The 23,635-nt window shown below is 48.4% G+C and overlaps 12 protein-coding genes across 12 annotated transcripts; 6 read left to right on the top strand and 6 right to left on the bottom strand.

Annotated features, from left to right (window-relative positions):
- Positions 1-1,096: 1,096 nt before the first annotated feature.
- On the top strand, positions 1,097-2,507 carry BT62DRAFT_336677 (uncharacterized protein). Its single transcript, XM_043180544.1, has 5 exons — positions 1,097-1,273; positions 1,337-1,588; positions 1,640-1,927; positions 1,982-2,225; positions 2,277-2,507. Exons 1-4 carry the CDS (start codon positions 1,199-1,201, stop codon positions 2,096-2,098), a joined length of 732 nt encoding a protein of 243 aa, XP_043036725.1. The 5' UTR covers positions 1,097-1,198; the 3' UTR covers positions 2,099-2,225; positions 2,277-2,507.
- Positions 2,508-2,726: 219 nt separating this feature from the next.
- Positions 2,727-3,390, bottom strand: BT62DRAFT_935182 (uncharacterized protein). The gene is made up of 2 exons (XM_043186881.1): positions 3,280-3,390; positions 2,727-3,221 (listed from the first exon to the last, which is right to left on the bottom strand). Exon 2 carries the CDS (start codon positions 3,144-3,146, stop codon positions 2,865-2,867), a length of 282 nt encoding a protein of 93 aa, XP_043036724.1. The 5' UTR covers positions 3,147-3,221; positions 3,280-3,390; the 3' UTR covers positions 2,727-2,864.
- A 1,305-nt stretch (positions 3,391-4,695) lies between these two features.
- BT62DRAFT_336481 (uncharacterized protein) lies at positions 4,696-5,366 on the top strand. The gene is made up of 2 exons (XM_043180543.1): positions 4,696-4,782; positions 4,834-5,366. The coding sequence occupies exon 2, from the start codon at positions 4,948-4,950 to the stop codon at positions 5,272-5,274; it is 327 nt and encodes a 108-aa protein (XP_043036723.1). The 5' UTR covers positions 4,696-4,782; positions 4,834-4,947; the 3' UTR covers positions 5,275-5,366.
- Positions 5,236-6,340, bottom strand: BT62DRAFT_1034600 (uncharacterized protein; the record flags this gene model as incomplete). Its single annotated transcript, XM_043178373.1, has 4 exons — positions 5,236-5,727; positions 5,762-5,998; positions 6,107-6,288; positions 6,323-6,340. 4 exons carry the CDS (start codon positions 6,338-6,340, stop codon positions 5,628-5,630), a joined length of 537 nt encoding a protein of 178 aa, XP_043036722.1. The 3' UTR covers positions 5,236-5,627.
- A 418-nt stretch (positions 6,341-6,758) lies between these two features.
- Positions 6,759-7,219, top strand: BT62DRAFT_935181 (uncharacterized protein). The gene is made up of 4 exons (XM_043186880.1): positions 6,759-6,853; positions 6,914-6,995; positions 7,061-7,142; positions 7,199-7,219. The coding sequence occupies exons 1-4, from the start codon at positions 6,836-6,838 to the stop codon at positions 7,212-7,214; spliced, it is 198 nt and encodes a 65-aa protein (XP_043036721.1). The 5' UTR covers positions 6,759-6,835; the 3' UTR covers positions 7,215-7,219.
- A 771-nt stretch (positions 7,220-7,990) lies between these two features.
- BT62DRAFT_1034594 (uncharacterized protein) lies at positions 7,991-9,626 on the top strand (the record flags this gene model as incomplete). The annotated part of the gene is made up of 7 exons (XM_043178372.1): positions 7,991-8,107; positions 8,211-8,304; positions 8,401-8,458; positions 8,513-8,597; positions 8,648-8,671; positions 8,723-8,931; positions 8,994-9,626. 7 exons carry the CDS (start codon positions 7,991-7,993, stop codon positions 9,214-9,216), a joined length of 810 nt encoding a protein of 269 aa, XP_043036720.1. The 3' UTR covers positions 9,217-9,626.
- BT62DRAFT_953671 (uncharacterized protein) lies at positions 9,004-10,267 on the bottom strand. Its single transcript, XM_043188275.1, has 4 exons — positions 10,175-10,267; positions 9,829-10,119; positions 9,661-9,776; positions 9,004-9,570 (listed from the first exon to the last, which is right to left on the bottom strand). The coding sequence occupies exons 1-4, from the start codon at positions 10,226-10,228 to the stop codon at positions 9,414-9,416; spliced, it is 618 nt and encodes a 205-aa protein (XP_043036719.1). The 5' UTR covers positions 10,229-10,267; the 3' UTR covers positions 9,004-9,413.
- A 46-nt stretch (positions 10,268-10,313) lies between these two features.
- On the bottom strand, positions 10,314-14,472 carry BT62DRAFT_935178 (uncharacterized protein). Its single transcript, XM_043186879.1, has 18 exons — positions 14,334-14,472; positions 13,941-14,287; positions 13,827-13,891; positions 13,698-13,778; positions 13,331-13,497; positions 13,169-13,282; positions 12,715-13,120; positions 12,366-12,661; positions 12,225-12,313; positions 12,107-12,167; positions 11,987-12,053; positions 11,797-11,931; positions 11,526-11,740; positions 11,397-11,472; positions 11,177-11,339; positions 10,943-11,122; positions 10,827-10,890; positions 10,314-10,768 (listed from the first exon to the last, which is right to left on the bottom strand). The coding sequence occupies exons 1-18, from the start codon at positions 14,461-14,463 to the stop codon at positions 10,443-10,445; spliced, it is 2,982 nt and encodes a 993-aa protein (XP_043036718.1). The 5' UTR covers positions 14,464-14,472; the 3' UTR covers positions 10,314-10,442.
- Positions 14,473-15,353: 881 nt separating this feature from the next.
- BT62DRAFT_982123 (uncharacterized protein) lies at positions 15,354-16,372 on the top strand (the record flags this gene model as incomplete). The annotated part of the gene is made up of 4 exons (XM_043189653.1): positions 15,354-15,380; positions 15,447-15,599; positions 15,652-16,134; positions 16,352-16,372. The coding sequence occupies 4 exons, from the start codon at positions 15,354-15,356 to the stop codon at positions 16,370-16,372; spliced, it is 684 nt and encodes a 227-aa protein (XP_043036717.1).
- Positions 16,373-18,212: 1,840 nt separating this feature from the next.
- BT62DRAFT_953661 (uncharacterized protein) lies at positions 18,213-18,933 on the bottom strand. The gene is made up of 3 exons (XM_043188274.1): positions 18,486-18,933; positions 18,384-18,434; positions 18,213-18,327 (listed from the first exon to the last, which is right to left on the bottom strand). The coding sequence occupies exons 1-3, from the start codon at positions 18,920-18,922 to the stop codon at positions 18,297-18,299; spliced, it is 519 nt and encodes a 172-aa protein (XP_043036716.1). The 5' UTR covers positions 18,923-18,933; the 3' UTR covers positions 18,213-18,296.
- An 89-nt stretch (positions 18,934-19,022) lies between these two features.
- On the top strand, positions 19,023-20,779 carry BT62DRAFT_935175 (uncharacterized protein). Its single transcript, XM_043186878.1, has 2 exons — positions 19,023-20,173; positions 20,223-20,779. The coding sequence occupies exons 1-2, from the start codon at positions 19,054-19,056 to the stop codon at positions 20,474-20,476; spliced, it is 1,374 nt and encodes a 457-aa protein (XP_043036715.1). The 5' UTR covers positions 19,023-19,053; the 3' UTR covers positions 20,477-20,779.
- A 579-nt stretch (positions 20,780-21,358) lies between these two features.
- Positions 21,359-23,411, bottom strand: BT62DRAFT_972533 (uncharacterized protein). The gene is made up of 12 exons (XM_043189076.1): positions 22,994-23,411; positions 22,913-22,945; positions 22,843-22,862; positions 22,777-22,791; positions 22,684-22,722; positions 22,547-22,632; positions 22,385-22,493; positions 22,167-22,335; positions 21,975-22,110; positions 21,883-21,922; positions 21,797-21,828; positions 21,359-21,745 (listed from the first exon to the last, which is right to left on the bottom strand). Exons 1-12 carry the CDS (start codon positions 23,064-23,066, stop codon positions 21,472-21,474), a joined length of 1,026 nt encoding a protein of 341 aa, XP_043036714.1. The 5' UTR covers positions 23,067-23,411; the 3' UTR covers positions 21,359-21,471.
- Positions 23,412-23,635: the final 224 nt, after the last annotated feature.

Below are 23,635 nucleotides of genomic sequence, written 5' to 3'. Positions count from 1 at the left end.
CATGTGATGATACCCACTTACCCGATCTCTGCATAGGTATCAAAGGCCTCTTCAGCGTATTCCAACTCCAACCAAGCGCCCATGGATTGTTTTTTTTCCGCAAATCGACGTGGATGCTTCACGAACAAGAAGGAAAGGGGAAACCAAACGGGGACCTAGCGGGAGGAAAAGTGCAAGTCATTGCATGGCTCGACATTGCTTGTATAAAAAGTACCATCGTGGGCAAAAGAATGCCGTCAGCCGACTCGGACCTGGTCCATAGTGTAAAAAAGCGCTTACGGTGGTATCCATGACAATCCCCATCCTTCAACCGAGAACGTGTCACTGGGAACTTCTAAGGGCGATCTTCGTGTCCATGTTCAAGAAAATTGGCACAACAGTTCATGGGCTTCAAAACAGGATAAGGATAAGCCCACGGAACATTGGACCTGCTCGGACCCACAAAGATGGAAAGCCCAGACTTAACGCCGCATGCTCGCTCTGCCGGTAATGATTCCACCAACAATTCCGAGCGGAGCACAAAGGGTTTCTGACTTGCTATGAGGGAAACACAGTGCTTCAAGAGCAAAGGGTTCCATTATTCAGCAACAAAGGTCTGGCGACCTTCTCACAACACCGATAAATGATAAAGCTTCCTTTAAAACCAAGCAAAGGCCAAGAGCAGTCACAAGGCCAGAGCCCATCTAACGCTGTCTCTAGGGCCCGGCACGGTGTATCCACCGGGCCAAATAGCGGGGGGGAACAATGCTCAGTGTATGTTAACAAAAAGTCATCTGGTTGCGCCACCATTGCAACCCAAATCAATGAGTCTAAAGTCGCCAAAGAACCAAATATGACGGCAAGAAAGACCCTGGCGAGATGCGAACCCGAATTTATTTAATAGAAAAAAATTTCGGTTCGAAGCCCTGACGGAAATGACGGTCGTAGTCCTCGCGACGAGACGGGATAATCAGTCAGATTCCCAGTGTTCCCCAGATGCATCTCCAGTGCCGTCGTTTACTGCTTCGTATTAGCAGAAAGTTAAATTAAAAACAGTCGATTGGGAGCGGAACTTCGGACCGGACCCCGATCCAACATCCGCGTGTTCCCGGACCACGTGCACTTTAGGGCAGGCCAGCCTTTCTGCCCTCAAGCGCCCACCAGCGACAACAGGCCCAGGTATTACCAGGCCAACCCCACCTCCTTCACGACCACCACCATGGATGCCGACACGGAAATTTGTATGTGCATTGCGGTGGCAATACAAGATGGTCCCCAAGGGAAGAGTTTCGAGGTAGTCATCCTGCTTCCCCAAGTACCCCCGCCTTCCTTTCCCTGACCATAATTACGATCCTAGGAAGTCCGTATAGATGATTACCTAAAGGCATACTCCACAACAGGCCGTCCGCCCGCCCCGTGTCCCCAGATACCCATCGCATCGCTCGAACGCGCCACCTTGGGCCTCCCACCGCTCTTCGAGCCCCAACGCCTCCCGAAGCAGAAATCAGCAGCGTCACCCGATTTCCAACTGTGGGAGCAGACGCGCGTGGCGGAGGAGTACTTTCAGTCGATCGTGGCGGCTCCGAGGTATGTTGGGTACAGCCCAGAGGTACGTCGGGGGAGGATACGACTGGATGGGTTCAATTTACCTTCGTGTTAGGAATTGCGTTGTCAGGCGTATGAAAAGGGAAATAAAATGCTACCTCCGTCCATGGCGTCCCTGCAGGCTCCAGTCTTTTCCTTTGGCTTGGGATCTCCAACCCAAAGTACCTTGCCGTCCACCTTGCCACTCATCCAAAATACATTGCCGCCTATCCAAAGCACATTACCACTCCTTCAAAGTACAATACTACTACCGCCCATGCAAAGTACACTCGTGTCGGACACCAATGGGGAAGTCTTTGCTAGCATAACAGCCCAGAACGCCTATTCGCAACATAGTTTTGAAGTACGTTTTCCGTCCTGTCCAAGTCTGGAAGCTAAAGCTAACGAAACTGTGTTGCCACAGGAGCTGCACGTTGCATATCTTCTGGCTGGTAAAGAGATGACATCTACTGAGATCATGAGCGCGTCGGCGGTACCTGTGGTTCCTGCTCGGCCCGCACTTCGTCTGTTCTGATTGTAGCATCCTGCGCATCGCCATGTATTATGGTGCGATCTGTATTTCTAGGTGATTTATGGTGAAGGCGCGCGAATATACCAATGTTGGGGGGGGATGTTGACTTGGGCTGACCTTGGAACCCTAAGTGATCCTTGTTACCTAGTGGAAGTAGCCGCTAACTGAGTTGTATACTTAGCAATTTATATCGTTTTTGGAGACGTTTTGTGGTCAAACTAAACTCTGGTTTCGCTCTGATTGATTGTACACTGAACTAAGCAAGAGCTGACCTTTATCACGCATTGATGATGATACTTGCAATTCTTGCAACTGTCATGTTTCCAAAATTGTAGTCTTCAAGATGCTCTTTCCTTATTTTTCTGCCTGCGTGGATAGACTGAACTTGGCGTTACTTTGTCGAGGGACGCTTACTCGAACCGTTATTCTCGTTCTTTCGGATTTTGGAAGTCCAGGATCATTTGCAAGTCGGTCGGAGGTTCCCGGTGTATGATGCTGAAGAAAAATAGCTGATGGCGAACCCGGTCATTGTAGTGGAGGAAAGCAGTCGGCGATCTTGAGTCATATCCATCTTCGGAACAGGACGGCCCGGGGCGCCTGTGGATATGTTTCGAAGACAAACGATTGAATCGCACATTTAAATATTCAAGGACAGAGAATACAAGTACACACAGTTTATTATAAACCAACCATAATTTCTTTCAGTTCCGATCACCGACGTTCTCTCCTCTAACCTGGACCTCACATTCTGCAAACGCCCGCTGTAAAATCACAACCATGATTGCTTCTGCTGCAATTGACCTCCACCGCCACCTTCTCCATACTTTCCCGCCAAGTCAGCAAGGGCTTTGTCCTGCTTGCTCAATGCCGCCTTTTTGCTGCCTTCCTGAGTGGTAGGCTGAGGGTTAGGGCAGGGCGCGGTCCCGCCAAACCCGTATTTAGACTGGAGATGTGCGAATGCAGCGGCATAGTTCTTCGTGGATACAAGGGTCTGGGTAGATGAGACTGTGGTAGTCGACGAGTTGTTTGCGTTAGGCGGATAGGAAGGCATGGTAGAGAGCGACAAAGAAGTAAGTATAGCTCGTAGCTCACTTGAAGATGTCCTGGGTAGAGATGATTCTCTAAGCTGCAGCACAACACATATCACTTTTATAACCGTCCATTCAGTAGGCGCCTTGACGGACCTGAGAGGACGAGTCAAACAGTAATACTGCGGCCAAGAGAGATTCAGTATGAGTCACACAGAAACTAGCTTCGATAGTGGGGTGCACGGGGATTGCAAGTGGATCCTCTAGCAGTAAGGTGCTGCGCACAACAAGCGCTGAGGACCCGCAGCCAGGTACAACACAGTTCCAGCAGCTGCGACCCTCATACCAGACTCATGGTCCATTGAAACGCTTAGTGAGCCACCAGTTCGAACACTCGCGGTAGTTGCCAAATTGACACACACTTTGGCACGGCCACATCCACGTGAAATGATGGATGTTATATTTTGATTCCGAGGCTTTTTTGTTGGGTTCGAGTTTTTTTGTCAGCAAAAAGACTCTAACGCCTCTCGCCTTCCATGCCATTGCGACCGGTACATCCCATCTGTCAAAGGGTACTTAGTGCGCGCGGGAGGGGACTTGAACGCATGCCTCGAAGTTCTTTTTTTTTTGTGCCCCGCGTCGTCTGCTGCTTTTCTTTCACCCTTCCACATCCGTGAGGCCAGTCAAGCCGGACTTAACCCGTTCGATGCAGTGCGGGTTCGGAGCTAGACCCTCTATCTTCGACGGCAAGTTTTCTCTATTTTTTTCCCCCTCCTTCAGGGTACTTAAAACTTTGGACTTAACCTGCTACTTTCAGACATTCAGATTAATGATTAACCGTGGCCCATATGCAAATTCGTCGGACTATGGGTAACATGCCACCAAACCGTCCTCCCGATCATCAGGTTCGAGACAATGCACCAAGTTTCGTTTGACAGGTCATTGTCACCTTCAGCCCTCTAGCCTGAGGCTCTATGGACCCCTTGATTTATTTCGTCCTGTCACTCCGGCTTGTTACTTTCTTCTACTTTCGCCTTGATGCACGCATATGTCATATCCATCGACATTTCCAGGTCTATTGTATGCCCAACCCGAACCTGGGCCTTCCCAGATGATGGCGCAGCCATTAGTCCTTGGTGGCGTATTCGTAGACGTGTCAACCACCTTCAACATTTCGGTTCACCCGTCCTGCATCCGAACGCGCGAAGTCTATCACAAGGTTTAATGGATTCCTCTCAGGTAAGGGGTGGGGGGGGGGGACGGGTATCCACGATATTTGTCGCGCAATATGCAGAATGCCGGTCCGAATCGCCTGGACTCCCATCACGCATGCCCCTTCAGAATGTCGTCCCATCGATAACAACTTGTTAGTGGCAACTCTGGCTCGTGGCTCTAGCAAAATGCCGTCCCCCCCCCCTCCCTTGCTCAATGACCATCTCGGCCAACCGCCAGTACCTTTTTTCCAACCCTTTGTTCTAAAAAGTTGCCTTTTCGTACTCCGGGTATTACATCCGCTGCTGATCGTCGCCTCGTTGCCTTGTCCCGCGTTCGTTAATCATCGTTGACAACCCGACGCATCGTTATCTGACACTAATCGATAAAGGCCTCCCTGCCAAGGCAACAGTTCATTTACCCTTTACGATTCCCATATACAAAGAGGTATGCGTACAGCCTCTTCCAACAAACAAACTCGGCAACTCATGTATTTAGCGTCTCAGAAGATCCGCATACAATAGCCAGCTTTGTTTTTAACCCTGGCTAGACAAGATAAGTTTAGCTCATATCAATTGAAAGGTCCGATGCTAGACCCTTGGCCCCCAACCTATGCGACCTTACACTCACCTGCCACTCATCCTTTCATTATATACAGAAACCTTTGGACAACCCATCCCCAATGAGGATGGCCCTCAAATGCAAATGCCGGGTTTTCTCCGCCATTTTGTATCCATGTCGATCTGTTATGTCCGCAGACTTCGTGACTATTCGGATAGAAGCCAACTCGCCGTGATCGGCGCCCAGTTTTTCTTTCGTCCTATCATAAGGGTCAATGTCTCGAGCACGCCAGTATACGGCAAATTTGTATCGTGTTCTAGTCCTTCCCGCTCCCGCCCTTCAGTACATACTTTTGTAGTCTCACCCCCGTCTAAATAGATACTTGCCTTCCCCACCAGGGGCGGCCCTTAAACGGCAAGCTTGGGAGAAATCTTTTAGGGTCCTAGGTTAAAATTCATACCTTTGGATTACGGGACCATCACCCCGGCTGGTCCTAACCATTATTCTCGCTTCAGAACATTGACCGCGGTACTTTAGATGTTTCATTGAATACGGACTTTCCGAGGGACACCTTAGTCGGGTGAGGGGGGCATGTGTGAGGGAGGAGAAAACGATGACGCCCGGTCTCCATCAGCATTATTATCAAAAAAAAAAAAAGTTCGTCGTAAATTGGAATTTGGGGGGTTTTAGGCTATTTGGTTCTGGACGACCTCGATGGGAGTCTTATGGGTTCAATTTGATGATGAACCGCCGGGAGGGGGCTCTGGCTCCGCACGCGTCCACCATGCCGTCACTTGGTTGGCGGTAACTGGAATCGCTGATAGGCGTTTACTACTTGGACGAAGAAATCACACTAGAAACATACCGAAAAAAGGACGCCGTGCGTGCAACATCATGGCGTCGTCGTGAGGGTGAATCCTTTTTGGAATCATATGCATACACGGAGATTTTACCGATCCCATCACGACCCTCTTCCTGGGACGTTCCGTATGTTTTTTTCCCTGACACAGCCGGTACGAGTGCAGCGTCAGGGTCAGCGACGACGCAAATTCGAAAGAACAAAGGTATCTTTTGTGCAAATTTAATCACCCGCGCATGGCACCTAGCCAACAAGGAAAGATTGGCATGGCATATAAAAATCAAAAAAAAAAAAAAATGCGACAAACCCTTATGCGGTCGGGACTTTTTAGAACGTCAATCACAGGTACACCTCACCTCGTTCACGATCGGAAACTTGGCGGTACATAGAAACTCTTTCAACGCGTCCGGCGCGACTTGGAAGGCTTCCCAACTCGTTGCTAAACTCCAAAAGAATATTCTGGCCCCCCGGTCTTTCAATTTCCGTATGTATGTATGTATGGTGATCATGCTGCCGTGTGCTTGTCGGTCATGCTATAATGGCCGATTACACAGAAAGCTTGAAAACCAATACGACGACGGCCATGTTGGGAGGAATTCCTATGGGACTTTTTACCTTTGTCCGAATATAGATTCCGACCCTCGGACTTGGTTGCTTTCTCTTGCCTAGGCGCTGGGGTAAATTGACGTGCGTAACAGAAGGGCTAGGGTTCCTTTATCAGTCCGAAGATGGATGAGACAAATTGAAGAAGTCCGTCCATTTCATTTTGAAAACGCGATCGTGGTCGTTGAGAAGAAGAAGAAGAACACGGTTGCTTAAGGCGGTAGTCTTTGGCCAAAATCCTAATCGAGACAACACGATACCCTGAGCGGTAGGGGGCGCCACTGTCGAAGCAGAAAGGAAGTCGTTTCAAATCATTATGCGACCCTCTTTAGGGTACGCCTGCCTCGAACCCCGTATAAATTCTGGCGATTTAGTGTTGTCGATAACCCAAGCACCTCCCCCCAACCTTTTCGTACTCCAGTTCACTGTCACTCGTCTTTCGCCACTTACTTACCCCCATTCTCTTACACTTCCACGATGTCTTTGAAAACTGGAGTGAGTCTGTTTCCTCCTTTATGGAGGCACACATCACATTGCTGACCTACGCGTCGAAAGTCCACCTCGCAGAACACCCAACAATACGACGATAACACTAGGGTTCCCAGGAGGACGCCTATGGCCTGCCAGTTCTGTCGAGGTAGATACACACGGCCACTGTAAGCACTGGATCAAACGCTAATTTTTCCTTTTCTTCTCACCTAGGCCGCAAATTGAAATGCGATGGAAGCCGTCCGTCTTGCGCTAATTGTGAACGGCGCCAAATTGCCTGCACCTACCAGCCAGTGTGAGTCATTTGGACCCGCTATTCGGCAGCTATAATTAAACGATCGCTCTCTATAGCAATGCTGGTCAGTAGGGGGGGGGCGTATTTTTAGAGGAAAAACGTCATACACACACCCTGCTGGTCCTATCCTAAATTCCAGCTATTTCTTTTTTTTCTTGCTTGTTACATTATATAAAAGTAATATCAGTGCCACCATTTTTGTGTATTACTAGTAGGCCTCTTACCGAGATAATCCGACTGTTCATGTTGTATATCCTTCCTCCCCCCCCCCCCCCCCTACTATAAACTCTTTTTGCTACATAGATTTGAGACAAGGCGCCACTTATTTCATGAGAAACATGGAACGTCGAGAATTGGGCGAAGTCGCAACTAAAAAGTTAAACTTTAACAACGTGAGAAGTACAGGTACACACTCCGGGGGGTTCGGTCCTACAATATTATGTCCTCATCGATCAGATCTCGGACTCGTTCAAGCCGGGTGAGGGGGGAAGAAGGGGGGTGGGGGTGCCTTCGATGAGTAAGTATAGGACCGATCTCCGAACTTCTGCAGGTCTAGACACCGACTTGTCGCTCGGCTGCCTTTTGGTAAGAGTCAAGTTTTTACGAAGACGTTCGCCTTGCCTACAGAGTAACGCTGATTGCCTGTCGTCGTTCAACTTGCGGTGGAACGGAGTCAAAATGAAATCACTTGGCATATAAGAGGGAATAAGAGGGAGAGTTCCCTTTCGGTATAACTTTCCCACAACGAGATGTCCGACTGCTCGTACCTTACCGGTTTCTCTCCATCTTACCACCCCCGACTGGTCATCCAGCTTTTCCAGGTTGTCGGATTCGTCGTTAGACAGTAAATGTCTTTCGATTTGCAAAAGTACAGCGTGAGAGGATGCGATGGCCTCTATTACGTTCCGGATTTCGTGACGGTCAGCTGGGCTGTCGTTTTGAGGTTTGAAACATTGACGCGACGAGTCTTCAGGAAGAAGAAGAAAGTCATCTCGTGAGAAAGGCAAGTGCGAATACAGATGGAAAAAAAAAATTTTATGTACCATCCTAATGCCCCCCCTTGTCCAGATAAAGGAATCTCCACGACAAAAGTGGAAGCAGCTGGCGAACCGTCGGTTTGTCCTCGCCTATCACCTCATGTCCCCTCCCCCACCCATTTGGCGTAACCTCTGTCTGGTTGGTGTAGCTTACAGCTTCTTGGTCCGCCTTCATGATCTTGCTTGCTTCGCCCACGGCGTCTCACTCTATACAGGTGGAGAAATAACGCCGAAGAATATTCTGGTATCTCAACCATTACCCTCCTTTGTGAACAAGTTGTGAGTAGAACCAGCCGTGCGACTTTCAAGCTCTATGACGGCCGAAGCTCTTAGTCCAGATATCGTATCTCGCCTCAAAGATACCGGGGCATTCAAGTCTTCTCCCCACGGTGAACCAAACCATATCATCTTAAACGAGGTACGGCTGGACCAGGTCTTGCCTCCTTTACTCCATATAACACCTTTCAGTATTTACCGGGACAGGGAATCATGGTCAGTCATCTTTTTTTTTCGGCCGGCAAGTCATCGAGCTCATCTTCACAGCCTCATGAAGACGGGCCTGCGTATCACCCCATCGTCGCAACGATTTCGCTTGGTTCTCATGCGGTGTTCCATTATTATCGGTATACTCCCGAAAAGAACGGTATGACTAACGGCCGTGCAATTGATAACACTCCAGCACTTTCTGTTCTGCTAGAACCGCGAAGCGTGATTATCACGACGGAAGCGCTATATAAAGAGTACCTTCACGGGTGAGTCTGCCAAGAAAGCGCGCCTTGTGTGTTCATTTGCTCATTTTTGTGTGTGTCTGCAGGATCGAGGATATTGAAACTGATACTATTAGAGCGGCTGACACAACAACGCAGGAATCGGAGTTTACTGATACCAATACACCCGTGCAGAACTTCCATCTCCTGACAAGCGAGAAGGCGGTGAGGGCTGTCAGCGAAGGTGGATCGTTGCAGAGAGATGTGAGGTACAGTCTGACCTGTCGCGACGTAGAAAGGGTTCGAGATGGGTCTTTCATAAGAACCTGACCTTCATTTGCACCGGCGAATACAAAGCCTCTTGTGTTCCCTCCCACGGTGGTATGAAAGCCGGGCACTTGCGTGACTTAATGGATAACAAGAACGGACATTAATGAAGCGGTAGTGAAGTTAGATGTACATGAGGGGGACCATCCCACTGAGCCTAAATCAATGCGGCGACGACGACGACCGTCAGAATTCGTTGGCTACCCAGATCGCAAAGCACCACCAAACAGACGTACGTCCGCCTGGGTCTCGTAAGGGGTGCTCTTTGCATCAGCAACCTTGAGGCAGCAGAACGTCCCGTCACTTTCACTCCAGTGGAATATGCGCTTGATCCCAGCCCAATCACACCAATCGATGCTGAAACAGAGGGAGGGGGAGGGGGAGGGGGGAAGGGGCCGTTCACCGATGCGTTTGACCGTAAAAGACAAAGGAAGGGGGCTCACTCACCATCGCCAACAAGGCCTAGCACATCCCATCCCACTCTTCGTCGTCCGAACAACGTACAGATCCGCCCCAGTGATCTTTGAAAATCTACAACGCCGACTAGCAGGGCGGAGTAAATTCTCGACAGTGGGCCCGGGTCTTGCCCCCAAATGCTCCTTGGTTCCATAAAACACGCTGCGCCGCAGCAGTAGCTTCGGCGGCGTGACAATCCCCCCCTCCTGCTTGTCGTTTTCGTTTATGCGGTTGTGGGCACGGGTACGGTTGAACCTGCTGCTTGAACGGAGGAGACCTGCCACCAGTCAAGTTGTATATGGCGTGCATCTCCGCGTGCATCGACACGGGCTTCCCAAAGGCGGAATCGACGCTCAGCTCGTCATAGTGAACGCGCTGGTGATTGTAGCCCGTCGAAATGACCTTCCCGCCCTTGACGATGACGGATCCCAGCGTGAATGCCATCGGCGACTGGTTTTTCAAGTTCAGGCCTTTTCTTATGGAGCAAGATAGGCATAGTGCATACCTTCGACGCTGCTTCGATACACTGCGAAAGATAAAACTGAGACTTGGAATGCATGATAACAATCTTGACGGTCAAGAGCAGAGGCGGCGTAACAGATCAGACCATGTCACCGAGTCACAATACAACAGTCACAGAGTCATTCACATGAAAAAAAAATTGACTTGCTCAGAAAGACAGAACAAAGTAAATTACTTCCGAAGCGAAATAGAAAAGCAAAATTCCTCCACGTATATCTATCCAAAAAAACCATCAATTCCGAAAAAGAAAGTTATCCCGTCAAAATCTCCTTCGAGACTAATATTCGATTCGCCAGGGCAGTTAAATTCGCATCAGCGACCACCACCTCAGGTGCATATTCCACATCGAAGGTCTGCTTTATTGCCATGCAAATCCGTCTAGCCTGTCGTTCAGACCAAAAGATGAAATCATCCGGGTCCCGTTCTTCAGCTTCAGTCGGAATTGCAGGACTCTCTCCCTCAAGTGAGGATTTGCACGACAAAGGAATCAATGAAGGGTCAGAGTCGAGACACAGCGGGACTACACGCATCAGCGTCTCTCGGACCGACGGTAAATCTAAGCTCGATGGCTGGTCAACTAAAAATACAAGAACCTCAGCCAAAAGTGAACCAAGACAACGTGGACGGTTACCCACCGTAAATCTCAATAGGGCCATCAAAGTGCATGACATTGTATTTGCCATCATGATGGTAACGAATCTAAAGTGACCATGAAGGAGGTATGCGTAAACAATCTAAAAAATCCTCTCACCTCATATTGGCCGACCATCCATGGCAAAGTGTTGGCTTTGAACGTCACGGTTCCTGAATCACTCTGTGGACCAGGAGGTGAATCGAGAGGTACGTCGCCATCCCATTCTGCACCGTACACAGGCTCCCACATTCCGAGAGAAGATGTTTTCGTAACCAGCTGTGATTTGTTGGCGCCGACCTGCAAGGACATCAAAAGTCTGCAGCATACTTAAGAGTAATAAAGAATACGTACTCGGTATATTCCAATCCAGTCCTTACGGGAGTGAGTACGAGGCGCCTGCCACTGAACGGTGATAGGTTCCCCAAGGTGGAAGCTACGGGTACCTTCTTTGCTAGGGACGACTGTAGCATGATACTTTGCCGTATCGAAGGACGAAAGATCACTCGCAACACGCCTATAGGACGGGATATGCTCAGTAACATCAACGCCACTGGAGAAAAAGCGCCCCCACGTAATGACCATTTTTTCCCTAGACTGCTGCAACAAAACCTTTGTGTCTTGGACCACACCGGAAATCTTGGGTCGGGCTAAAGGTGGGTATCAGCAAGCGTGTGCGGCCTCGGGCAGGAAGAAAACAAACATTTTGCTAAGAATTCTTCTACAGCGTCCGCGGTCTCCTCGAACACCTTGTCAAAGGTGCCTTTCACCTCCTTCGCCACACGTTTCAGCTCTGGGGCATGGCGTCCAGCCCGGGACTCTAAAATGCGCGCGTTTTTGCTCGCTACGCTCTTGATCACCTTGACAAATCCGGCGTCTTTTCGTAGGGAATCACCATAGAGTTTTTGCATGTGAGGACTGGAGACAGCAAATCAGTAAGAAAACTACGCTACAGAAGCAAACATCCCACTTACTTCTCGACACAGCTAAGGAACCACCAGTAAGAAAGATGACGAATGACAGCAAGGGTGATCACTAGTTTACTCTCGCTAATGAGACCTAGACCAAACCACGCAGCACCCCCCATGAGTTCAGGATTATTGAGATATCTTTGAATGTTGCCCGTCAGCAGGACGGCATGCAAATGTACATACGCCACCGTACCTGTAGATTCCGGAGTACTCGACATGAGCAGGAAATTCTTCCATGAAGAAATCACCAAAAAACCATCCTGGATAAACAAGATTAGACAACTCTACGGGGAATGGAAGGGACCGGACCGACCAAACATTCCGAGGACCTCATACGATTCCAACGACGCCCAGATATGCAAAGCGACAAGAAGCTGAGAATAACGTTTATCAGCATGTACACCGGCTTTACAGAATGGAGCGACGCCTACAGCACCGAGCGTATGGCGGAGCAACTCGTTGCCGACCATCCAATCAGTAGGGAGACTATACGTCTTCCACACAAGGCCGATCAGAGAAACTGTGCGAATATATGAGATACTGATCTCCTTAAACATGGACCAAGTACTGACCGTATGTCATACACTGGCTCATATTATATACCGCCTTCCAGTTTGAAAAGGCCTCCAAAATGGGTCCGCTTCCACCGTCATGGTGCGGATAATGATAATTCTTCATATAGTGGCGGACCAGATACTTGCGTTCGCTCTGTGCACGTAGCAACAGGCCGAGGCCGAAGTAGTGGAACAAACACCAGCTCAGGGCATGTATGAAATGAAGTGCAATGGTGACTCTTGTAGATAAAGGTGGGATGAGCGCAAATCCAGAGGAGTATATGACGATTAGCAAAAGCATGACATCATTTGCCCTGTGAGACAGTCAGGCGCTACAGCTATGCAGAGAGCGACCGATAGTCTTCACCTAAACAAATCAAGGTTCTTGAAAATCATCGTGTCACGACGGAAGTACTTCGTCAAGAGATCATGGTTAGAAAAGGTCTTCTTTTTCTTAGGAAGGCCCTCGTGACTGCGTGTCGAAGATGTGCTCTCTGTAGAAGGTTCTGCTCTGTGTAAAGATCGTTTAATAGCCCCGACACCAACAACAGGAGTGCTTTCATCGTATTCCATCTCAGTCTCAGTTTCAAGATCTGTCTCCGTAGCAGTTTCACCTTCAGTTGCCGTCGGGGTCGAATAGTCTTCAGGCGGCACTTCAGGAAGAGACATAGACTCAACGGATACAGATTTCGATGACGAGGCCATTTTCGGACGGGTGTTGACTGGAATTCTTTTGGCTATGGCTTTCTTCTGCCCGTACATGCGCTCGATATCTAAGCGAAGCGTAAGAAGAGTCTTGAAACACAATCAGGCAGACTTACGAGGATTCTCGAACAGAACGAGGAAGGCAAATTGTGAAGCATGCGCCGCCAGACTAACAAATAGAACAGGGTAGCTGCCAACTATCAGGGACAAACCATAGTAGCCGATGTATCCTGTTCTTAAAGTCAAACACCACCTAAGAGCGAGTCACGGATACATACCGACAGAGTACATTGGGTGTGGAGCAAGCTCGAAGACGCCATCGAAAACCAACGCGCCGCGTTGGAAGAACACATCGCCCCAATACCAGCCGTAATCTTTGACGACGTTGTGGGCTTCCGTTTTGACCCAAAGATTGAACCAAATAAGAGCTATACCCACTAACCATCTAGACAAGGCGTCAGTTTGCTGCCCAAAATAGATAGAACTCACGCCGAGATGTTTGCCACCGGGATACCTCAAATTTGAGCCTAAGCGGGCGTACCAAGGCGGGCTTATTGGTAAAATATGACCACCTGCGGTGCTTCACTTGGCCTCATCTTCAGCGGTATCCACTACAGCAAACTTCCCAGTGTGACTGGTAGGCACCTCGTTACGTGTACGGGAATGGACAGATCCGTCGGCACACGAAAGCATGAGAACGCGAACATGCAGTATGCCAAAAAGTCGCTGCGAATGGGGTCAGCCATTGGTCGACAACTAGCGAAAAACGCGCACTTGATAAGAATAACATCCACGACTTGTCTAAAGAGCAACCATGTGTTGTATTCCACGGGTAGTTCCTGCTGACACAATGAGCAGATTATTTTGATGGATGCCAGTCACACGAACATCGAAGGAGTAATCCTTCCCCATTTTCCCAACGAGCTGAGCGCGAATCCAGTTCCGGACACGAGGGCAACGATTCTCGTCGAGCCAACCGAAGCGTTGTACCTCTTTGACCATCCATTTCTTCTTGCTTTGCTTTGTGAGAACCCAGCCGAGTCCGGCATCATACGCTGCGCGCCAAAAAGCAAAATACACGAGGAAAAACACCCTAGCCACACCCCGGGGAAGGACAAAAAACAGAACCAACTGGAAACCGAGTAGAGCGAGGTTCAGTATATCAAGATGGCTTTTTGGGTATGCCGGATGGAATAGGGCCGTCAAGACATCATGAGTGGTGGGTATACGAAATACTGACAATCGTCATTTAGGGTATACAGAAATTTCATACTCGCATACCTTTGCCACTCGGAGTCTTTCCCCATACCACTTCGTCGCGTCTCTTCGGAGAGCCAGAAAATTTCCTGTCGCTCTTTTCCGTCGTCTTTGCCGTGCTTCGCTGCCTCAGGAAGGACTGAGAGCCGGACATGGTGGTACGTGTCTGCGATAATATTTTTACAACGGGGCATTTCCGGCAATCACCAGATGGTGTAGCCAAATAGGGGCACATTTCACGAGCCTGTGTCCACGGCCGAATCAGACCGAAACAGCCGGCCCTCAAGAGATAAGCCTTTCCTGCGAAAAATTTCCGTACGTTTCTTCTAATCACTGTATATCTTAAAACAAAAAATCATTGACGGTCGTACGGAGTTTCGTTTCCTTTCGAACTAGTTCTCACCCATCTTATTCACTCCGCTCTCGACATATTTCCCATCGAGGGCAGAGTTGCTAATGATTGGGGATATAGACAATAGGCATTTATTTCGGTTGTTTCTTCTTATTCATTGGAATTGACCTTACGAGGTGCCTTAAAATACCACTAGTTATCGGAATCTTTGATAATAAATAATTTCTTTCCGTATTATCTACGTGACTACGTCTGATCCAAGATGGAGGTTATTGAAACGGTATGAGCCTTTCCCTGAGTTCTAGGACGTACCGATAATACGTCATCTGTGTTATTTTAGGTGAGCATTCCAGTGCATCATAATAGAGCCTTGTTCTCAGCAGCAGTTCTAACGTTGGGACAATATCGGGTTGGGCGGTGACTGCTAAAATTAGTAAAGCCACGTGATCACCTGCCTGCGCGCTTCAGCGTCCCGTCCAGCCTAAAGTTGTGCAGGCAATTGCTCCCTCACCTACTCTGGATTTGATCTCTTGTGAATAATTGCGGCCGTATTGCTGCCACCAAGCGTTGAACGATGTCTCCTAGTATCGCCTCTCAGGAGACGAAAGAGACAAGGAATCTGCGTGGGCGCGAAAATGATAGAACAAGGACCTACAAAAAGCCGGAGAAAAGAGGGTTTTTTGGATTTCGACATGGACAGAGGTTTGCGCGCGGAAAAAGTATGTTAATCGGCCTCTCACCAGAATATCCCTCTCACGATCCGGCTTACAGCATTCGATACTAAGGGCGACTACGAAAAGACATACCCAGAGGATCCAATATTCGAAGAAATGGCACCTTCTGCTAGGATATGGCAAGCATATCTGGACGAATGTCAAACATACGATGCAGAAATGGTTGAGGTTTGGAGGGATACAATCGATGTCCTGCTAGTTTTTGTGAGTCGCTTGCAGGAATACCCTTACTACGAGCTAAATGCCCTCATCCAAGGCTGGTTTATTCTCGGCCGTGGTAACAACATTTGTAGTGCAAACATTACAATCTTTGCAACTCGACTTCAATCAAGTATCGGCGTCTCTGCTATTCGAACTCGTCAGTGTTCAACGGGCCCTCGCTAATGGTACTTCTGTGGACGACGTCCCATCCTCCCAACTAACGCCCACCTCTTCCTTCAGTCCTTCATCTCTGATCGTTTGGACCAACGGACTCTGGTTCGTCAGCCTCTCACTCAGCTTGACCATCGCTCTCGTAGCAGTCTTGACCAAACAATGGATCCACCACTACATATCTGTACCATCCGGCACCCCTCGATACCGCAGCCGCATCCGTCATTTCCGTTACATGGGTCTGGAGAAATGGCATGTGCCAGTCATCGTTGGACTGCTTCCCCTGCTCATGCACTCGTCTTTAGCCCTCTTTTTCGCCGGCTTGGTTCTATTCTTGATAACCTTACATATTGGCATAGCCATCTCCGTCGGTGTTATCTCAGGCATCGGCTATACCCTCTACGTTGTTACCAACATCCTGTCCGTTCAAGACCCTCAATGTCCATACAGAACACCCCTCTCCGACTATGCATACGTAGCATCCAGTTATCTGTATCAGTCCATAATCCTTCCACTGTTCGATACCTCATCCTCAGCTTCGTCATTATTTTCCCATGTCACTCAGCACTCTGCGTCCTCGGCAGATTCACGCAGATGGTCACTGAACGATGTAGAACGCGAGATGCTAGATGAAAGAGCCAGTGACATTGATATCCAAGCTATCTCTTGGCTCTATTCTACGACTTTCAATCCAACTTTACACAGCATCATCATGCAATCAATCAGCGGTTTACCGATCGCATCCACTCAGAAAGCCCGCAAAGCTTTCACAGATATAGCTCTGAGTGAACAGTGGCAAGATACCTGGCGCGAACTACTGAGGGCATGTGTCATCGAATCCTCGGAGGAGGACAACACTGTAAAGCCTCGAGAAGACATGGCTCTACAGATGGACCGCCTACTGCGTGTCAACCTCCTGCTTGAGGAAGATCCTGCATGGGAATTGCAGCGCAGTTTTGATTATCAAGGACTGATATTGTCCGACTCGGATCCTCCAGAACTCGGTCCGACAGTGGTGGCCAATCGATTCAAAGTACCAAATTTGCCGTCAGCCATTCAAATTCTAAAGCAAGCTCTGCTCGGTTCGGATGAGGAGAAGAGTCTTTGTCTCCATCCAATCGTTTGGGCTGGTCTTTTGGATAGCTCCGTTAAGGATGGGTGTTTTGAGCCCCCAGCGCACAATACCTTCGATACCAAGCTGTGCGTTGCCTTCTTAGGTACAATTCCACACGAATATTTCCGTAACGACGAAGGCAAGATGGATGTCGTACGAGATGTCTACCGTGCAAGGCTGACGGATTCCATCTACCATTACCTCTATCCAAATGTCGGGCAGAATCTCCTCCGAATGTTTTCCGCATTCGATTCGCTCTCACATGAAGATGCGACACCGCCATGTCTTCGGTTACTACTTGCCATCCTCGCCTTTATGCTATCAGAATTGGGAGAAGGAGAAGATGACCGCAGACCCTTGTCGTCCGATAACAGAGAATTATTGGCTCTCACTGTCGCGTCCCTTCGTCACTACATCAAATTCTCACTAAAACTTTCTGCACTCGAGAAACAAGCGAGTCTCTCCATCATCACAGGAGTCATGGCTTGCAGCCACATTTTCTGTGACGCTGAGCTGCGGAACTCGAGAACATGTAAATCCATACTCGACATCTTCGACGTACTAGTGCACCCAAAGGACAGATTCCCTTCGGCAAATTTTGCCCGTCCCGTCTCATGGTGCTCCGAGCTCATTATTAAGAACCTCCTTCAAGCCACTTTTAATGAAGACTTCTGGGCTCGCTCCCACTCAGACACCGTACTTGACCAAGTGTATATGGCGAAACTTCGCATCTTGTGCTCGTGTTTCCGGCAGGGCATCTCTATAGCCTTCGAGGTATTTGAACGAGAAGGATGCCTCGCCAAATTTTACGAGCACAGGTTCGACTCGCGATTGGTCGAGCTAACCGTGTCATATGTGACTGGATTGTCATCTCTTTCCCCTCATCACGCAGAATACGCACATCAACCAGAGAACCTTCTCGCTTTGGTCACAATCTTGGCATTGGGAAGGAAAGGGATCGCTTTGATCACCCTGGCACGGATGCGTCCTGAACATCCTGCATGGTCCGAATGTCTAGCCAAGATACGTGAAGATTTTACAGCCATCTCGATCGGTGTGTTAGATGAAAATGGAGATGACAATTTCCAGTGGGGTATCGTGCAGCTCGAACAGTTCTTCTCGTCGCATCTGAAAGTCGACTGAGGTGTCCTTCGGTCTCTGATGCATAACTCTCTGTTCTGGCGATCTGACCACGATAGGAGTGGCTTTCACTCCCCTGGACTTCCGCCTGTTAATTGGCACCACATATTCCGACTACTGGAGAAAGACCCAACACTTAAGGAGCAACCTTGCCTTCGAGCGGCGTATGGATAAATTCTCATTGGCCTTTTGTTTCATCATAGGATTGACACTCAAATTGTAAGGTAAAGGCACTCTATGTTTCGTTATGGTCATCTCGGTACATGCAATGTTTGCTAGATTATATAGATTACAGACGGCCACGCGCTGAATGGAATTAATCGATCAACTATTCGAACTTTGCAATGATGCAGGACACGTACTTGAGAAGGCCGACAAACACAACTAATGCTGCTGAGAAAAATGGTACCCAGCTGTACGAGTCTTCAGTAAATATCATAGGTACGACCCCAAGTGTCACTCACGTAGACATATTGTATTTCCCGGCACTAAACAATCCAAATAGGACCAGCGACATGATCGTTGCCTCGAACACAGCACCAACGACACTCATCACCAAGAATGCCAGGAATATAATCAGCGCAAAAGTGACCCTCGACCGCCTCTCGTTCATCTTCCTCGGCATCGGCCGCAGCCTCAGAAACAGCAATGGGTATTCCTCGGACGATGAAAAGGGTTCGTAGGTACGCTTTGGAGGAAACGAGACGTTCAAAAAGACGAGGGCGCCGCAGGAAACGAATATGGGGGTATAGAAAACGAGAGTCCAGTAAAATGTGAAGCGGAATATGTCATCATATTGGTATAGGTATGTGGCCCCGGGCTGCCTGGGAGGACTGTGCGCAATGGAGAAGAATTCGAGGTTGGGATTGTACAGCGACGGCCACCCAGGTCCCTCGCCCATGGGAGAGGTGTGACCGTGACGTCACGATGCCTGTGAAGTTCGTGCATTCAAAGGCTTCTGGACCAAACACTGACAATTAGATTTAAGATGGCGTCCACTTGATCGATTTCGTATTTCCCCAGCCCCCTTCAATGTCGGTTCTTACTCTTTTCACGCGGGACGATGGGATCAGTTTAGATTCATTGTGCCGCATTACAGATAATTTCTGGAATATTTTGTATTGTGGTATCTTCGTGGGATCAACTTTAGGAGCAATCTTTGCCCTCGCCCGCACCGTTTTGCTCGGCTCCTTGATCCCCTTATGCGGTCTGTTGTACAGGCGAGTCATCGATGACTATCCTCCACACCGCCGATGCTACAAAGAACATCTTCTCATCATCATCGACTTTTGCTGTTGCGTCTGCATTCTCCATCCTCTACGACGTCTCCGTGTCTGGTGCTCACACATTTATCCAAGATCTCGGAAGCGTATGAAGGTGAATGTACCCGCAGATTCCATCCTTCCCCAAGAACTGTGCGAGATCATCATCAGTCTCTGTCGCTCTGACCGAAAGACCCTCCTCACTTGCAGCCTCGTCTGCAGGGCATGGGTCCCAATCAGTCGGAGCCTTTTGTGGACACATATCCACTCCAGCGACCGTGTACGATATTTCGTCAAGCTCTTGCAGTCGCCAGAAAACACCATATCGCCGCATATCCAGACAGTTTGCCTTCAGATGTACACAAAGTGCGACCCAATGATTCGATACCAGCACGCTCTCCGTGCTCTTTCAAATGCCAATGCTATGCCAAAGCGAGCAATAATTGCCGGACAGTCATTGACTCCGGTGATGGCACTATACCGCCATTTCCCGGATATTCAGCGGCTCTCGTTTAATTATGGGAGTCTTGGAGATGGCGAAGAGACATCCGCTGCCGACTTCAGGCGCCTGCTCTGGTATTCGAGCCTGTTCTACCAACTTGAACGACTTTCGATAAAATTCTTCCGCCCGGGGGGCACTGAGGATATCCCGCTCTCGTTGAGGGAATGCAAACTTCCCATGCGGTTACGTTGGATCTCGTTGAAATGCTGGAATCGGGATCTCTTGCATTGGCTTAGGGGACTCCCCCAGACACGTGAGTTGATGGCTTTCAAGCTGAAGTTTGGAGGTCACTGGCGCACGTTGGATCCCAAACCAATCAATGATATCCTGCGCGTAGGCCATAGAAGTCTTCGCTTCGTTGCTTTGACTATTGTGGAGTGGGATAATGGTGCGAACATCATTCTTTAATGATATCAACCAGAATTCATCTTTTTCAGGTTTTCCTGATCTGAGTTGCTTGATAGAACTTCGGACGGCCGTGTTCTACGTTTACCATTTCCCTTCGGCCATGGAAACAATAGCTTCGTTGAAATCGAGTCATATCGAAACCGTCACCATCATAACAAAAGACAACGAAAGCATGATAGGTGACTATCTGGATAATTTCATGACTGGAATAGGCTTCGCTTTCTTGTATGGGGGATCTACCTCGCGACGATACGTTCCATCTACGGTCCGGAGTGATTCTTGATTTTGGATTCATCCATTATGTTGGTTACAATCTCAAATGCTCTGATGCATCAGCATCACCTGTTTACGCTGGAATTTCGATCAGACAACCGTAGATAAACTCGGCCTGTCATTAAATGTGAGAAGACCCCGCGAGGTCCAATCATCTGTCGTTATCCCTTCGGATATGCAAGTGTATGTCCCCTATATCATGCATAACCTTGTGGCTGTGAGAGTTGAGCTGAATGTCAATGAATGGTAGCTGCAAAGATGAGTAGAGATACTGGCCAAGTAAAGCTACCAGCTACTGAATGTTGAATGAAAGATGGTTTGAAGAAATCAGACATGTGGTAGTTGAGCCTTTGCATCTGGGAGTCGATATCCGAGGATGATAGTCTCTATTCGATGAGCGCCTACCTAACCATCAACTGTAAGATAGACTGTCCCACACAGTAAAAGAAGAGCTTTATGTCCAGCTCCCGAAGCACGGCATGAATGATGTAGAAGCTCTGTGCACATCGCTGTCAGTTACTGGCTTTCACTAAGAATGATCATGATTCCAGTCAATTATGTTTTTGGACACGGTGGTTTGGAACCGAAAGTGCGATTTGGTGGAACTTGAATGGCCGAATACGCTCACGTTACCATTGGTCCTGAGATAGATCATGATGATCATTTGTCTGGGCTTGTTCATTGCTACACGATCAGGATTTGATTTAATATCACTTATTCAACGTATTCTACTGGTTCTCTCATCAGCTCAGGCACCTGGTAGCAACTTATAATCAGTGATCTCACGCTTTAATGACTCCCTGAAACAACCACTCATTACTCCCATATGATTGCAGGCGCAGTGCGTTTCAGCTGCTGCAAATGGATCTAAATTCTGCGACATAGTGCTGTACTCTCGATATCTTCCTATGATTCTTAGATTCTTATCCATATCAACGACACACATTGTGTCGAACACAGGTTCAAAGATCACAATAAATAGTTATGTAGGGATGTGTTAAACAATCAAGCCGTCGTTACTGGGGCTTCTAAATCAATGATACCCCGCATTGGGAATGTATTTGGGGAAGAATGCTCGGTCGAATATGAGTCTATGGATCCGGAGCGCCGTGTGGGCCCGCTAGCTGCTCGCCAGGGGAGGTCGGTTTGACGAGAACTTTTCTCGGTATTGCCGCTACCGCTTCGCTCAAAAGTAGAGGCGATTATGTCGGGAGAAGCTGCCTTCTGTAGATTCAGAAGCATGCGGGTCGTAAGAACGCCTACTGCGGCGTGGAAAGGGCTATGGAAGTATTATGGATACAGCTTGAACTAAAAGAAGGAAAGAGCGCACCCGTAACTGAACCACGGTATCTTGGTCACACCCTAATGAAGTGCATCAGGTACTTAGTTACGGTCTCGAAGAGATGGAAGACGTACGACAACCATAAGATTGTTAAATACCAAGATACATGATATTCTGTTAAAAAGTTGGATTAGAAGGCGAGGGAAATGATAGACGTAGAACCTACGCAAAAAAGTACAAGATATTGTCACGAAGCAGAAGAGAATAGAGGGACACACGACGTCCCTTCTGAATCCTGCCTGCCGTTGATTCTAATGTCTTAAAAAGCGCAAAACCGAAAAGGACGCCTTCATATGCGGTTGCTTGGGAAGATTTAGCAGGTAGTCCCCTAATTCATTGAAACAGCTGAGCTACTCACCGGGTACCCATTGAGCCCATTCAATCCCAGTGTGAATGACCGGACACCCCGGAAGAGGCAGATGGATCGCATAAGCAATTACGGCTCTTCGTCTAACGGCATTATGAATCAAAATCCATGAAAATCCAGCAATAGAACCCGCAAATAGCACGGCATTAATTACGGCGACCTAGAAAAAGGCGGTTCACAATCGAATTCAGGTAATCCGAGGAAAATACCTTTTTGGAGCATTTGAATAGGGCATAGACGCGCAGCTGCATGATAATTTCGACGGACCATAGGCTTATTGCACCGACTACCCGGATGATTGAGTCCATGGCTACGCATCTGCTCAACGTTGATGACAACGCAGTAGACATTTGGGGAATAAATGAACTTACAGGTTATCGGATGTTATTCCAGGTATAGAGAAGACATGAATCTGTACAGTGTCGAAGAGGAGTAGCGCTATGCTGTAGTACCGAACCTGAAAACGCGTCAAAGGTAATCGTATATATAATAAGAGAAGCCTGCGCACCCATAAGAACATAATTTTTCCTATGTTTCGATTCTGTGGCTGTTGAAATAAAGTAAACTTCGTGTCATCCTGAACACTGTACATCATATTCACCCAGATATAACGTATCTAGCGATCCCATATCAAATACAGTTGCCCAGAGGACGAGAAACTACTCACCTCATCTTCCAGCGTCACAACTTCAACAACATCAGAGAGGATAATTCACAGTTAGGGATGAAGTACTTGCAGTAGTCGTGTACTATCCAAGTCAAGCCAACGACTGCAAAATTATTACTCCTGAAAGGCAGAGATAGAGGCGGAAACTCACGGACAGCATGCAAAGGAATTAAGTTGCCTCGGTAAAGGGCGGCGAACGGGCTGCTTTCTGTTTCGCTGGACATCACAAGAAGTCTGAGCTAATTTCCCAAGATGTCCTTTCTTATATAGCACTTCCCACACTGGTAGCGCGAACTTCACGGATGCGATGTCCGGCCAATCCCATACGAACTAGCTTGCCCGAAAATAATTGGATGGGAATAGTGTGCCTTTATCGGGTCCGACTCCTTACATGTATCGAAATGACTCGTTGGGATTTGACAGGGTAGTCAGGTCCTCGGGAAGTAGTGGAGCATGATATTGGCATCAGATCTTGTAAGGGTTTCAAATAAGATGAGCCAATCAGCACGGAGCATGCTTGCTGTGAGTCGATGTCCCTCAGTTTTCCCAGCGCTTGGTTTGAAGCCCTTTTGGACAATAGAATGTAAGCTTGATGCGGGCTGTAAAACGAACTCTTCAGGCCGCGTCACCGGGATGATGATGCTGTTGCTGCCGGCATTTGCCATCAGCCCCAGCGTTATTCACTCATAGCCTCCGGTATTGACCACTTTACACTTGCTTTATACCTCCTGCTGCCATGATCATTACCAGTGATAACTCGAATACCTTGTGTGGTAAGTGATCTTTGTCGGAT

The sequence above is a fragment of the Guyanagaster necrorhizus genome, assembly GCF_019112545.1.
Source record: "Guyanagaster necrorhizus MCA 3950 unplaced genomic scaffold BT62scaffold_24, whole genome shotgun sequence".
NCBI classification, from domain to species: domain Eukaryota; kingdom Fungi; phylum Basidiomycota; class Agaricomycetes; order Agaricales; family Physalacriaceae; genus Guyanagaster; species Guyanagaster necrorhizus.
The sequence above is the reverse complement of the archived record's forward strand: the minus strand, read 5'-3'. Positions and strand labels throughout refer to the sequence as shown.

What these genes read in the sequence shown, in the direction of transcription:
- BT62DRAFT_336677 (XM_043180544.1), top strand. Translation starts at nt 1,199, where the DNA reads ATGGATGCCGACACGGAAATTTGTATGTGCATTGCGGTGGCAATACAA. An exon ending in ATGTTGGGTACAGCCCAGAG is followed by an intron (nt 1,589 to 1,639) that starts GTACGTCGGGGG and finishes CCTTCGTGTTAG; the next exon opens with GAATTGCGTTGTCAGGCGTA. An exon ending in ATTCGCAACATAGTTTTGAA is followed by an intron (nt 1,928 to 1,981) that starts GTACGTTTTCCG and finishes GAAACTGTGTTG; the next exon opens with CCACAGGAGCTGCACGTTGC.
- BT62DRAFT_935178 (XM_043186879.1), bottom strand. Translation starts at nt 14,463, where the DNA reads ATGTCCGGCTCTCAGTCCTTCCTGAGGCAGCGAAGCACGGCAAAGACG. An exon ending in AAGAACCTTGATTTGTTTAG is followed by an intron (nt 12,662 to 12,714) that starts GTGAAGACTATC and finishes ACTGTCTCACAG; the next exon opens with GGCAAATGATGTCATGCTTT. An exon ending in AGAAGAATTCTTAGCAAAAT is followed by an intron (nt 11,473 to 11,525) that starts GTTTGTTTTCTT and finishes ACCCACCTTTAG; the next exon opens with CCCGACCCAAGATTTCCGGT.
- BT62DRAFT_953661 (XM_043188274.1), bottom strand. Translation starts at nt 18,922, where the DNA reads ATGGGCGAGGGACCTGGGTGGCCGTCGCTGTACAATCCCAACCTCGAA. An exon ending in GGGAAATACAATATGTCTAC is followed by an intron (nt 18,435 to 18,485) that starts GTGAGTGACACT and finishes AGACTCGTACAG; the next exon opens with CTGGGTACCATTTTTCTCAG. An exon ending in GTGTTTGTCGGCCTTCTCAA is followed by an intron (nt 18,328 to 18,383) that starts GTACGTGTCCTG and finishes AATTCCATTCAG; the next exon opens with CGCGTGGCCGTCTGTAATCT.
- BT62DRAFT_935175 (XM_043186878.1), top strand. Translation starts at nt 19,054, where the DNA reads ATGTCGGTTCTTACTCTTTTCACGCGGGACGATGGGATCAGTTTAGAT. An exon ending in TATTGTGGAGTGGGATAATG is followed by an intron (nt 20,174 to 20,222) that starts GTGCGAACATCA and finishes CATCTTTTTCAG; the next exon opens with GTTTTCCTGATCTGAGTTGC.
- BT62DRAFT_953671 (XM_043188275.1), bottom strand. Translation starts at nt 10,228, where the DNA reads ATGCATTCCAAGTCTCAGTTTTATCTTTCGCAGTGTATCGAAGCAGCG. An exon ending in CTACTGCTGCGGCGCAGCGT is followed by an intron (nt 9,777 to 9,828) that starts GTTTTATGGAAC and finishes CCCACTGTCGAG; the next exon opens with AATTTACTCCGCCCTGCTAG. An exon ending in GCTAGGCCTTGTTGGCGATG is followed by an intron (nt 9,571 to 9,660) that starts GTGAGTGAGCCC and finishes CCTCTGTTTCAG; the next exon opens with CATCGATTGGTGTGATTGGG.
- BT62DRAFT_935181 (XM_043186880.1), top strand. An exon ending in GGCCTGCCAGTTCTGTCGAG is followed by an intron (nt 6,996 to 7,060) that starts GTAGATACACAC and finishes CTTCTCACCTAG; the next exon opens with GCCGCAAATTGAAATGCGAT.
- BT62DRAFT_336481 (XM_043180543.1), top strand. Translation starts at nt 4,948, where the DNA reads ATGCGACCTTACACTCACCTGCCACTCATCCTTTCATTATATACAGAA.
- BT62DRAFT_935182 (XM_043186881.1), bottom strand. Translation starts at nt 3,146, where the DNA reads ATGCCTTCCTATCCGCCTAACGCAAACAACTCGTCGACTACCACAGTC.
- BT62DRAFT_972533 (XM_043189076.1), bottom strand. Translation starts at nt 23,066, where the DNA reads ATGTCCAGCGAAACAGAAAGCAGCCCGTTCGCCGCCCTTTACCGAGGC. An exon ending in TTAACAATCTTATGGTTGTC is followed by an intron (nt 21,829 to 21,882) that starts GTACGTCTTCCA and finishes GCACTTCATTAG; the next exon opens with GGTGTGACCAAGATACCGTG. An exon ending in ATACCGTGGTTCAGTTACGG is followed by an intron (nt 21,746 to 21,796) that starts GTGCGCTCTTTC and finishes ATACTTCCATAG; the next exon opens with CCCTTTCCACGCCGCAGTAG.